At 39.0% G+C, this 12,461-nt stretch overlaps 1 protein-coding gene across 3 annotated transcripts in view; it reads left to right on the plus strand.

Moving 5' to 3' along the window:
• CABCOCO1 (ciliary associated calcium binding coiled-coil 1) overlaps positions 1-12,461 on the plus strand; it is a 99,632-nt gene that overhangs the window by 18,720 nt on the left and 68,451 nt on the right. For all 3 annotated transcript variants that reach the window (XR_010987553.1, XR_010987554.1, XM_068140095.1), the window contains exon 5: positions 1,819-1,891. Coding sequence is in view for 1 of the 3 variants with exons in the window: in XM_068140095.1 (XP_067996196.1) it covers positions 1,819-1,891 (73 nt within the window). In the remaining 2 variants the exon portion in view is untranslated. The remainder of the gene's footprint in view (positions 1-1,818; positions 1,892-12,461) is intronic.

Consider the following 12,461-nt stretch of genomic DNA (forward strand, 5'->3'; position numbering starts at 1 on the left):
TAAATGTGACTAGGATAAAACTTTGTTATTTCACTTAAAGCACCAAATGCTCAATGAGTCTGCCATAGTACTTCTCACCAAATTAGGAAATGCTTCTCTATATATGTGCAAGAACATTTGTGCCCATTTGGATAAGAAAGTTCTACAGCTGCATTTGACTATCTGCCAAAAGATGTACTCATAACAGAGACAGGCTCTGCCACCACTTTATCCTCCTAATTCTAAACTGCTTTCATGGGCTGGAAGAGCTACTCTTCTATGTAAGTTGGCACTTCAGCACTTCTAGAATCAGAGCAAATCATCCCTGGTCTGCAGTATTTTGTGGAACCTCTGATACTGTGGCAGCATCTAAATACTGATAGTGATTCAGGGCAGGACATCAAATAAAATGGGGTGTACGAAGCGTTGACTCTCACATCTGGCTTCCCTGTTACCTGTCAGAGCCAGGTCTATATTTCAGACACCTGTCTATTGCTATGGCAGCCTCTCACTTTGCACATGGCTGGCTGGTCAAGCCCTTGTGATGGCCATGCCAGGATGTGAGGCTGCAGCAGCAGGAGAAAAGCCTCAGCACTATGGGGCAGCCAGATAGGGTGGCACCTGGGAGGGCTGGCTCTCTGAGAGCCTTGAGGATCACCACGTGTCCAAGACTAGCCTGTTCTGGCTTGTGTGGCCAGGCACTGGTACCATAAACATACTTTCATAGTACTAGCATCAACTAGGAAATTGCATGTCTTGGATGTAGTAGTTACTTTCATAGACCCATAGGAAAACTGAGGTTGAAAGGAACTTCTGGAGGCTGTCTAGTCCAAAGCTCTCTGTGCAGCACGTGTCATTATTCTAGATGTGACCTTGCATGTGCCAAGCAAAGAGGCTTTGCTGTTCCAGTTGATGGCTCTCCTAAGAAAGGAGCCTGTGTCCAGTCCTAGCTGGAAAGCACAGGAACCGCTTACAGGTGTTCCCTGTAAATATAGCTGTACCTCTCACAGGCACATCAGGCAAGAGGGCTCTAAACTCCTGAAATCATTCTTCAGCCTGAACTTGCTATGAGCTGTGTTTTAAATTGTAAGTCAAAATGACACAGCAGAAGCCAGAAGTTCTTCATCGTGATTTAAAAAGAGCAACAAATTGTAACAGATGGACTGTGACAAACCAAACTTTTGATTAAACAAATGCTATATCATTGATCATTAGGAAAGGGAGCAAGGAAACCTATTTAAAACATGGGAAAAGGAAGCTATGTATGTTTTAAGGAAGATAAATACTGTGTGCCGTTGAGAAACTCTAACATTATTTTTGTTGTGATACACAAACCTCAGGTGTGTCAATCTTGCTTTTAGTTTGCTTAGAGGAAATACTATGCTGATTTTTGCAATATGACCTTGAGAGGATAAATGCTTCCATTCTTTATTGTTTTGGTGTTCCAAGATCAAATCTGCTCCCTGCACTGGCAGCCCATCCAAAATTCTGAGAGCTGATTTGGTTTTGTTTCCTTCTTATCCACTGTCCCTGATATTAAAGACATAAGTATCCTATTAATGTTTAAGGAATTACTTTTTTCAGAGTAGAACTTTCTCTTCTCAGAGTTCAATTTCATAAGCACAAAGTGAATGTATTTTTAAGTATCATATTGTGTTTTCCATGGTCACCTGATAGTAAATGCTGTAAATTAAATGCTCTGCACTTTGTATCTGAACTCAACAACCATTACTTTTTAAAGTGTGTAGTATTACCATGCTTAAATGATCAGAATTTTTAATATTGTTACCTTCCCTAAGATTTACAGCTGTTATAGTACTATATTCTCTTGTTTTCCAGCTTATTTAAACACTATAAACTATATGAATATCTCTTCCACAGTCATGGAGAAGAACTTGTGATGAGTAATGAGGTAAGTAATTTATATAGATGGAACTCATTATGCAGAATTATTTAATGAATGCACCGTGGCATATGTTTTATATTGCTCAAAGCAACTTCATGTCAATGTTACTGCATTACTAACATAAAATGGCTGATTAAAGAATACAAGTTAGATGTTTTGATCCAGATATTCAAGATTTATTTTGGATTTCAAAAAAGTGTAAATGCAATGCTTGGTTAAGATGTTATTTGTGTTAAATCAGGAATACTTTTGTGTATATTGATGCATGCAATTTGAATTAGTAATGCATGAGCCTGACTCTATTTTAAAATCAGCAATCAAAATCGGAAAAGGTTGCATACCAAGCCAAGTCTGACCACAGTCCTAATATTTATGTATGTACAGGGGTTTGTTTCTGCTGTAGTCACCAACACTTAATTAGAATCAAATAGAATAGAGTAGTGTGGCCTAACCAGTGCTGAGTACAGGGGCACAAAGACCTCCCTGCTCCTGCTGCCCACACTGTTCCTGACACAGGCCAGGATGCCATTGGCCTTCTTGGCCACCTGGGCACACTGCTGGTTCATGTTCAGCCTACTATCAACCAGTACCCCCAGGTCCCTTTCTGACTGGCTGCTCTCCAGCCACCCTGACCCCAGCCTGTAGCACTGCCTGGGGTTGTTGTGGCCAATGTGTAGAACCCGGCACTTAGATGTGTTAAATCTCATGCCCTTGGACTCTGCCCATCTGTCCAGCCTGTCAAGGTCCCTCTGCAGAGCTCTCCTAGCCTCTAACAGGTCAACACCTGCCCCCAGCTTGGTGTCACCTGCAAATTTCCCGATGGTGGACTCAATCCCCTCATCCAGATCATCAATAAAGACATTGAACAGGATGGGGCCCAGCACTGATCCCTTGGGGACACCATTAGTGACTGGCCGCCAGCTGGATGTGGCACCATTCACCACCACTCTCTGGGCTCGGCGCTCCAGCCAGTTCTTAACCCAAGGCAGAGTGCTGCTGTCCAAGCCACGGGCTGACAGCTTGGCCTGGAGTTTGCCTAGAAAGAAACAATCCAGATAGAAATTCAGCATTTTGAAAGTATTCACTTAGTAGTGGTGAATTGGCTTGACTGTAAACTTTGTCTTGTATTCTAACCTGCATGTGAAAAAAACCATATAAGAAAATGCATTGATGCAGGATATGGCCCTTAATCAAATGAACAGCTTCAGTTCATCAAATGAATCTTCCTTTAGCCTGACTGCATTTTGAGGATATATGTTACAATACATTGAAAAGGATTTACATTTACAATTTATATTAGGAGACAACTGGTTGCTCAGAGAGGCACAGTATTGAAATATTTTTGATGGCACCCATATTTTAGCTTATCAGTACACAGTGAAGTTAAAATTAATGCACTGGAAAATTTTTGTTACACTTTCAGCTGGTGGTTTGTCTCTGTAAATGATGTGGGATAATTTCTTTCTGTGTTGCCTTTAAATAGCCACATTATTAAAAAAGGACTTTTCCTGGCATTGATGCAGGCATTTGGAAATTATTCTTATAATTTGTAAGGCGAGTTGAAATTCCAACTATGATGAAATCAGTGACAAAACTGTCATTACCTAAATAGAGCAGGACTTCAGTGGTACTGTGTTAGGTTTAGATTTTATATTAGCTAATCATATCAATGGCTGGTTAGTACTTTGTAATAAGTTGTTTGGTATTTTTAATGATGCTTTGATTAAGTAATTTCTAGTGTCGGTTTGGGTAATATATCTTATCAGTTGTAGACTAGCTTAAAAGATCGGTCTTTGTATTTTCTTATGATGCTTTTCTGCATGGCTGAGGTCAGTGTACACTCTAACAGCAACAGGAGAGTGGTTGCTCTACATGATCTGTATGCTAAGGGATACCACCTCTGCTGAAGGCACCACCTCCACTAGGGAATGGCAGAAATGTGCTTCTGTGAATTACTTTGGTGATGATCCATCAAAGGAAGAAGTGTAGTCTACAGTTGTAACTGTCACAAAGAGCTTTGTGACAATTTTTAGCTGTAACTCTTTTACAGCCATTTCTTACCTACGTACCAGTTCGGTTTACTCCATCTATTTTGTATTCTGAGCTCCACATCAGAGTCTTTAATTTTTCCATCCACACTGCAATGCCCAAGAAAATCAATACTTGTATTCCTGTAGAGTTTATTTTGATAGGGTGATACATTGTTCTTCAATAAGTAACACTTTAAGGCATTGAAGCTATACATAGAAATTTATGGCATTATTTGCTCTTGCTTTATGTGTTAAAATGTGATGAGAGGTGAACTCAACATAAACTTCAAGTTCTTTTGCTGCAAATTTGTTACATTTAGAAATGCTTATCTATAAAGGAGAGCATTACCTTCTGTATTTGCAGTCTGACAAATTAGCGGAGCTGATGTGGTTTGGTGTGTATGGCTGTAGCAGGAGCGCACTTGGATAATGTACTCTGCAGTGCATCTGTGTAGGGAAGAGAAGGGTGCAGGAGATCACCTGGGAAGTCTGAGTGCTCAAAGGCTGACTGCTTGACTGCTTTCTTGCTATGTATATCAATGTCTTACCAAGAAAAAACAAAAGAGCCTGTGTAGAGACACCAAAGCTTGCAGCTCAATGTAATCCTTACTCTAAGCTGAGAGCTGCTAGTGTCTAAAAAGTTTTCCTTTAGCTCCAGCAATAAAAGTTTGTTCTTTTGGCATGGGGGACTGTAAATTATAATGGTCAGATTTGCCCAAATAACGAGACCCATGGTGTTGTAAAAGCTTATTTAGAGAATTATCTCTTTTTGCAAATGAAGGCTTTGAGACACATCAGTGGAACGACTTGCTTCAGCTGAAATGGCTTGCATTAGCTCAGTGAGTAAATTTGTGCTCCACGCGTGCCGAAACTATTACCTCCTGAATAACAGCCCAGTAATCCAATGAGAAGACCTACTTCTTTACAAGAAATGCAGCTCCAACAAATAAAAGCAGTACTTAGTGTTGTAATGGATATCCTTTTAGAAAAAAAACACAGTATGTGTTTTCCAGAGAAATCTTAGAGCAATGAAATGTAAACTCATTGGATTTTATTTTTTTCTCTAGCACAGGCAATTATACAGTGTTCTCAATCAGGTTTCCTTTTTGATCTTTCACTGCAGTTATTTCCAAATGACCCTGTTATTTCCTGTGTAGAATAAAATCAGACAAGAAAAGGGAAATGACTCAAAACTCAGATTATGCATACAATATCTGTGGCCATGCCACTTAACAAAATGTAAGTTGCTTAAATGTGGCACTTAATTAGTGGAGCTTCATAGTCTGATTAATATTCTGTGTTTGATGCAGCTAGCATAATAGAACCACCTTTGTAAAACGCAGCCAGTATTTAAGTTTTTTAAAAGTAACAAATGCCTGGCTAATTTAAATGTATTTTTACACTGGCTAAAGCTTTTAAACTAAACTGCCTGAGGTGATCATATTACCTAGGAAAAAAAAAAAGAAGAATGAACTGAAAGACACGAATGCTTGGTTAGATGATAAAACACAGATCTTATATCTAACCTACTTTGGCAGTATTTAAAATTTAAAACTTGCCTTTCCAGCTATCAAGTCCCTTATTTCTTCCTTCATTCCAGGTCTACAAAGACCTATATATTATGTATGCATGAATACCTGTTAGAAAACATGATGGTACAGGGAATTACTGAGAAGTGTTAAGAGTGCCAAGTAAATTCTTTGCTTTTTTTTCTGTTGCTATTATGAGTAATTCCCCACATTTAGAATGATTATGGAAGGAGCAGTGCTTTGGCTGTTCTTTGGCTATGATCCAAACTAAAATGCATGTAGTACTAACTTGCCAGATTTCTTCAGGAATCTTGTTAAAGGTACCATTTTTCCCTTTTGCCTGTTCTGGAGGTTTTCCTCTCTAGCTGTGATTTAGTACACCTATATTAGCCTGCAATTTCAGAGCAAGCTAAAGGAGTACAGACTAAATCTTGATGTGCAGGGATTCAGTGGAGCAATTCCTATTAACACATGTCAGATCTTATAACAGAGGTTTAAATTGTTAATGCATGAATTGTATAGAAGTTTTTATTCTTTTCTCTTTCTGTGTTCAGTTAACTTATTTTGCTTTGATAGAATGATATATTACAGCACATCCTCACTCTTACAAATTGTACCTTATACTGCAGTTCGTGTTTTTGCTGCTCTCTGTTGTGTATTTTTGGATGGAATGAGGCTAAGGTCTTTTGGGATTATGTCTGCTTTGAAACATTTCCTAATAAAAATAATGTGGTTGGTAAATCTAGTTTTATTCCTAGTTGCTTTAGCCAGCCTGATGGAGTAATCTGCTATTTTATGGCCCAGATGACTAGCTAAGTTTGACTCTTGAAATAGTAGTGTACAATGTAATTTTCTTTAGAGATGTCATAGTGGGTCAGGTTGCAATAAAAATATCGAAGATTAAGTTTAATGGCAGTGCAGATTCAATATTATAGCAGTCACTAGATATCATCCTCTGTACTTAGAGTTCCAACACAGTTTCCAATAATGCCTTCTTTCCATGTACTCCTTACTTTCTGAAACACTAAGCCTTCGGACTATGTCTGGTCTTTATCCAATTGTGGGTTGGGTTTTTTGAAAATTTGAACAAAATACCTTCTGTGTTTGAATGTAAGGGGGTGGATTGGAAGAAGATACTCTTTGAAAGCTAATAAAGCTTTTTGTCTGATGGCAAAAGTCCTGAAGTCTGGAACTTTGACATGTAATCTAGAATAGAATAGAATAGAATTAACCAGGTTGGAAAAGACCTTTGAGATCATCGACTACAACCTATCATCCAACACTTTCTAATCAACTAACCCATGGCACCAAGCGCCCCATGCAGTCTCTTCCTAAACACTTCCAGTGATGGTGACTCCACCACCTCCCTGGGCAGCCCATTCCAATGGCAAATCACTCTTTCTGTGAGGAATTTGTTCCTAATATCCAGGCTAAACCTTTCCTGGCACAGCTTGAGACTGTGTCCTCTTGTTCTGGTGCTGGTTGCCTGGGAGAAGAGACCAACCCCCACCTGGCTACAACCTCCCTTCAGGTAGTTGTAGATGGCAATAAGGTCCCCCCTGAGCCTCCTCTTCTCCAGGCTAAGTAATGGGGGTTGCCTATTTAGATCAGTTAATCGGTCCTAGTTTAAACAGATTTGCACAGTGATTTCTTGAGAACTGCATTTTCAAGATATACAAAACCAGAACATTTCCATAAGCATATCAGCTCACACTAGAGAGACTCATTCCCCAGATAATGGAGTGCATGCCTTTCAAAGCCTGGAGGTTTCAGGTATTTGTAATACTTAGAAACCACTGAGATAATTTTTTTTATAGCTTTGTTTTGCAAATATCACCATAGCAAAGACATCAGGACTACTCTGAAAGATGTAAGAGCATAGAACTGGAAGTGCCTTTTTCAATTGTCAGCTCTAGTCCCACTTTCTCGTAGGAAAACATACACAATCCTCTTCAGAAACTTGTCAAACTCCAGCTTAAAAAGTTAACTTTTTTCATCTTTTATCTTCCATTTAGAAAACTGGTGCCTGGTTTCTGGAATGGTTATAAAACTCCGAATTTCTAGTCTAAGTATATTCATGACAAGCTTATGTGCGTTTGTCCTTGTGCCGATTTGTGCCAGTATTGACCTTTAGTTCTTGTTCATCCCCAGTGTTTATTTTTCTAATGTATAAAGAGACAGCAATCTTATTGTCAGCCTTCATTTAGCTAAGCTAGAAAGCTCAGCCTTCTCTAATCTTTGCTTTTTAGGCAGGATTTTGATATATGCACTCTTACATACGGACCAGCCTCCAGTCATCCTGTTGGCCTTTCTCTGTAATTGTTCCACTTTAAATCAGTTTTGTTTGAACTTAAGTGACCAAGCTGACATAATATTGTTGCTGAGATAAAAGCAAGACCTTTGACAATATCAATAGTGGTTTCTTTTCTCTCTGCTGGGGAATAGCCTTCATGAGAGGCCCTAGAATCACATTTTTATGCTTGTACCATGTGGCAGTCTCATCATAGGTCTGCTGTTCTGGTTCATCTTTATTACTGTATTTTCCAGCTAAGGTACTCCCAGTGCACAGCAGGTTTTAAAAAAAATTATGTCCTTACAATGTCACCTCACAATTTGTCATTGAATACAAGAGGAATAGTCTTCAAGGTTATTCAATCCTATCTGTGTGATATTCCTGCCCTCTCATGAATTGATCACGTCTCTCGCATTTCTTTTGTCTAGGAAATTGGTTATTTTATGAAAGAAACTGTGACATTAGTCTGGCATCGTGTATTCTTGATAAACTGATGTTGTGTTATATACCATTTTTATTTAATTTCCGTGCCCTTATTTATTTTTTCCTTCAAAACATTGTTCCTCAAACTTTTCCTGTTGTGAAGATCAAAACTACAGCTCAGGAGTAGCCTCGTTATTTTAGTTGCAAATATTTAAAACTAGCAAACCAGTACTAAGTCTTTTGATGTCTGAGGGGTCATTTTTGATGTCCATTACAAAACTGTGTAGTCCCCAAGACCAGGTTACTGAAGTAAGTAGCTGGAGAGCCAGTGGGTTTTGTGACAGAAATCACTGATACTCAGTCTTTTGATCTTGAAGCTTGCTATGTCTATAACCAGAGAGGTCTCAAAGGCCTTGTGATTAATCTGAATAAAAAGTGAAGTTTATTAGAATTGTATGCAGTGTTACTTGAAATAGTTTAAGCATATTTTGCACAATAGAAACCACCCTTGTTTTTCAAAGATTGTCTTTGGTTATACTCAGTTGCCAGTAGTGGAGATAAACTGTCTTTAACAGTTAAGTTTCTATGTCGGCCACATGCTGATGGTCTTCCATAGCAATTTTGGTAGCAGAACTGTGCAGTCCTGAAAGCCAGTAAGAACTCCAGAGAGTTAGTGGAATTCATAAGCCAGTGCTGAGTACTTTTACAAATCTTGCTTTAGAGAATGATTGAAAAAATGTCTTAAAAATTATTTTCTTAGAAAACATCAGAGACAAAACAAACCTGCTTTTTAATTCAATAACATGCATTAAGTCATGAAAGTAAAAATTTAGGCAGGAAAAATGCCAAATAGCTGACATAGGCTATGCCTTCAGTCTGCTGAGCACTATGGTTCTGACCCAGCCAGTGTTTAAACAAGTGCCTCTTTTTAAGCACTTGGGAACTTCTATTTCAATGAACCTATTCACATACACAGAGTTAAACTGAGAAATGACGGGGGTCACATTGCTCAGCTCCCTGGAGGATGAAAAGCTAAAGACGCTAGAGCAAAAAAAGGTTTTGAAACTTCATAACTTTTTATTGCAGTTATACAGTTTACAACGCATCACATTTTTTTTGACTATATGATGTTAAATAAGAGAGAGAGAGGGGAAAAACCTGAAAGTGTTGGCAGTAAAACATTTCTGGAACTGCAGGAATTAATATATGCACAGATGTGCTCTCTGACTTTTTTGATTATTTATTTAGAAAGTGGCTTGATTTCTGTCTGAATGTGTGTGTAAACATACATTGTTCTGATAACAGCAGTAACAGCTTCTTTATTTGCTGGAATGCAGGTCAGCAAGGCCTGGAACAACAGACAGTATATTAATGACAGCATGGTTCTGCTGTTCAGCAGAATTTGTAAGATCCAAAGGACTAAGTGCTATATCAGAAGGCTGTAGCACGTTTAAAAATATTTATCAATCAATGCGTAAATTTTAATGGAAGACTGTGAGGCTGGCAGATAGGTATTGACTTGGGAAAATGTTAAAGTGGTTAAACAAAGGACCTGAAGATAGACGATTGGAATATGAGCTTTGTTTCACTTTCCCAGTCACAGAGCTGTTGGAGCGAGTCCAGAGGAGGGCCACAAAGATGATCCAAGGGCTGGAACACCTCTGCTATGAGGATAGGCTGAGGGAGCTGGGGTTGTTCAGCCTAGAGAAGACTCTAGGGGGATCTTATAGCTGCCTTCTAGTACTTGAAGCGATCCTACAGGAAGGCTGGAAAGGGACTTTTCATAAAGGTGTATAGTGATAGGACAAGGGGGAATGGTTTTAAGCTGAGGGAGTGTAGGTTTAGACCGGATCTTAGGAAGAAGTTCTTCAGTATGAAGGTGGTGTGACTCTGGAATAGGCTGGAATAGGGAGGTTGTGGGATGTTCCCGTTCTCCCTGGGGATGTTCAAGGCAAGGTTGGGTGAGACCTTGAGCCACTGTGTCTAGTTGAGAGGCATCTCTGCCCAGGGCAGTGAGCCTGGAGTAGATCATGTCTAAGGTTCCTTCCAACCAAAGCCATTCTTTGATTCTCTTCCCGAATAGCTTGCTCTGTTGATGCCCTTTGGGAATTCTTAGTTTTTTCTGTGAGCAGCATAAACCAAAATAATTGGAGCCGAACAAAGATCAGTAATTTTGTTTCATAGAAGACTCAGATTTTTGCAATTTGATTCAATTCCAGTTTGAAATAAAAAAAATAAGCACTTTTAACAGAACTGGTGTTCTTACATGTCTCTGTTTAAACTCCCCCACACCAAAACCGTGCTCTTGAAGGTAATCTCAGTTCCATCCTGGCACCACACAGTGTAGTTGGCTGTCCTGGAACAAGGATTCTGGGATCTGTGATGTGCTCCTTAAGTTGTCCTTAAGGCATATTGCTAGGAATCTAGAAAGCAGATTTCTAGGTCAGTCAACATGTCAAACTATGAACATAAGCCGGTGAGAACCAGGTAGGCTGCTGCTAGCATGTTGGGAGAAAGTAATTTTTGGAAACTCTGAAGCTTTTGAGAAATTTAGAGAACAGCATTTTAAGGGAATCTGGAAAAAAACCCAGACACGTTTTATTTTAATTAATCCAGTGCATGATGTACGCTGCAGAACAATACTGTTTTCAGTGTCAAACGCTGGATCAAGGAGTTAATGAAGAACTGTGAATAGAATCATAGAATGATCTAGGTTGGAAGGGACCTTTAAAAGTTGTCCAGTCCAACCCCCTCTGCAGCAAGCAGGGGCATCCGCAACCAGATTAGGTTGCCCAAAGCCCTGTTATGCCCATTTTGAATATCTCCAGGAATGGGGCTCCTACCACCTCCCTGGGCAACCTGTTCCAGTGTTCCACTACCCTCCTGGTAAGGAACTTGTTCCTAACATCCAATCTAAATCTGCACTTCTCTAGTTTGAAGCCATTGCAACTTGTCCTATCACTACAGGCCTTTGTAAACAGTCTCTCTCCATCCTTCTGTAGGTCAGGTACTGGAAGGCCACTGTTAGGTCTTCCTGGAGCCTCCTCTTTTCCAGGCTGAACAACCCCAGCTCCCTCAGCTTGTCTTTGTAGCAGAGGTGCTCCAACCCCTTGATCATTTTTGTGGCACTTCTCTGTGTCACCATGGAATCATAGAATGGCTGAGGTTGGAAGGGACCTTAGAGATTATCCACTCCAACTTCCTTGGCATGGGGAGGGACTCCTCTCAACTAGACTGAAGTGCTCAAGGTCTCATCCAGCCTGACCTTGAAAACCCCCAGGAAGGAGGCATCCACAACCTCCATGGACAGCCTAGTGTCAGGGTTCTGGTTTATTTATATTTTGTTAGTTCAAATTTAACTATACCATTTCAGTTCTTTCTGATCCAGTGTGACTGATTTGCCAGAGCAAAATTTCAAGCATAATTTTTGTAAATTAGCAGGCAAAGATCCATATACTACAGTGGACAACTATTTTTGTACCCCCTGCCTTTATCTGCAGCTTTTCATCATCTTGAAGATTAAATTGTGTTTGTAAAAGTATCTGTGGAATGGACAAGTGAGGTGATATTTCATGGGAATGTATCCCCATGGGTCAATATTTTATGTATCAAATTCATACATCTTGTGACCGTATGTTAAGAATAACATGTTGACCTTATTCATATAAATAAACAGCACAGCATTTCTTTGCTCTGGTGATTTATAATCAATGTACATTTTTATAAGTTTCTTTTATCCCTTCAGTTGGTGTTATGAGGACAAATGTATTCATAGTCTAAAAAACAGACAAGTTTTGCAATCCTTTAAAGTCCTTTTTTAAAATGCACCAGAAAGTTTGCCTTTCCTGATTTCACCTTGAATTTTACAGCTTGTCGTAAGATGCAACATAAAGTATTTTTACTGAGCATTGAATCTAATGTATTTGAATATTTAATTCATAAAACATTATTTTGATTTCCTATAAATATGCTAAGCTCAGCAAAATGCAGCATTACTAATTAGAAAGCTGAGTTTTATTGGATGTGTGGCTGGTATGTGAGGTAACTTATATTGCTACTTAGGCTTACATTTAATAAACCTTAGGGAAAATTGTTTAAATTTCAAGGAAAAGATAATAAATAAAATGAGGGAATAGAATATTAATGTGAACCGTGTCTTTATTTTGTTAAAGCATTCAAAGTTAAATAGTGGTGGTCTGTTAACAATCTAGGGCTATTTGGCAAGTCTTTAAACTTACTCAATAATCAAAACATAAAAGGACAATGGAAACTTTTCACAATAAAAGAAAAAGGAGTTGAGC

This window comes from Melanerpes formicivorus, unplaced genomic scaffold (genome assembly GCF_026170545.1).
Source record: "Melanerpes formicivorus ecotype bairdi unplaced genomic scaffold, bMelFor1.0.p_v2 SCAF_6, whole genome shotgun sequence".
NCBI classification, from domain to species: Eukaryota; Metazoa; Chordata; class Aves; order Piciformes; family Picidae; genus Melanerpes; species Melanerpes formicivorus.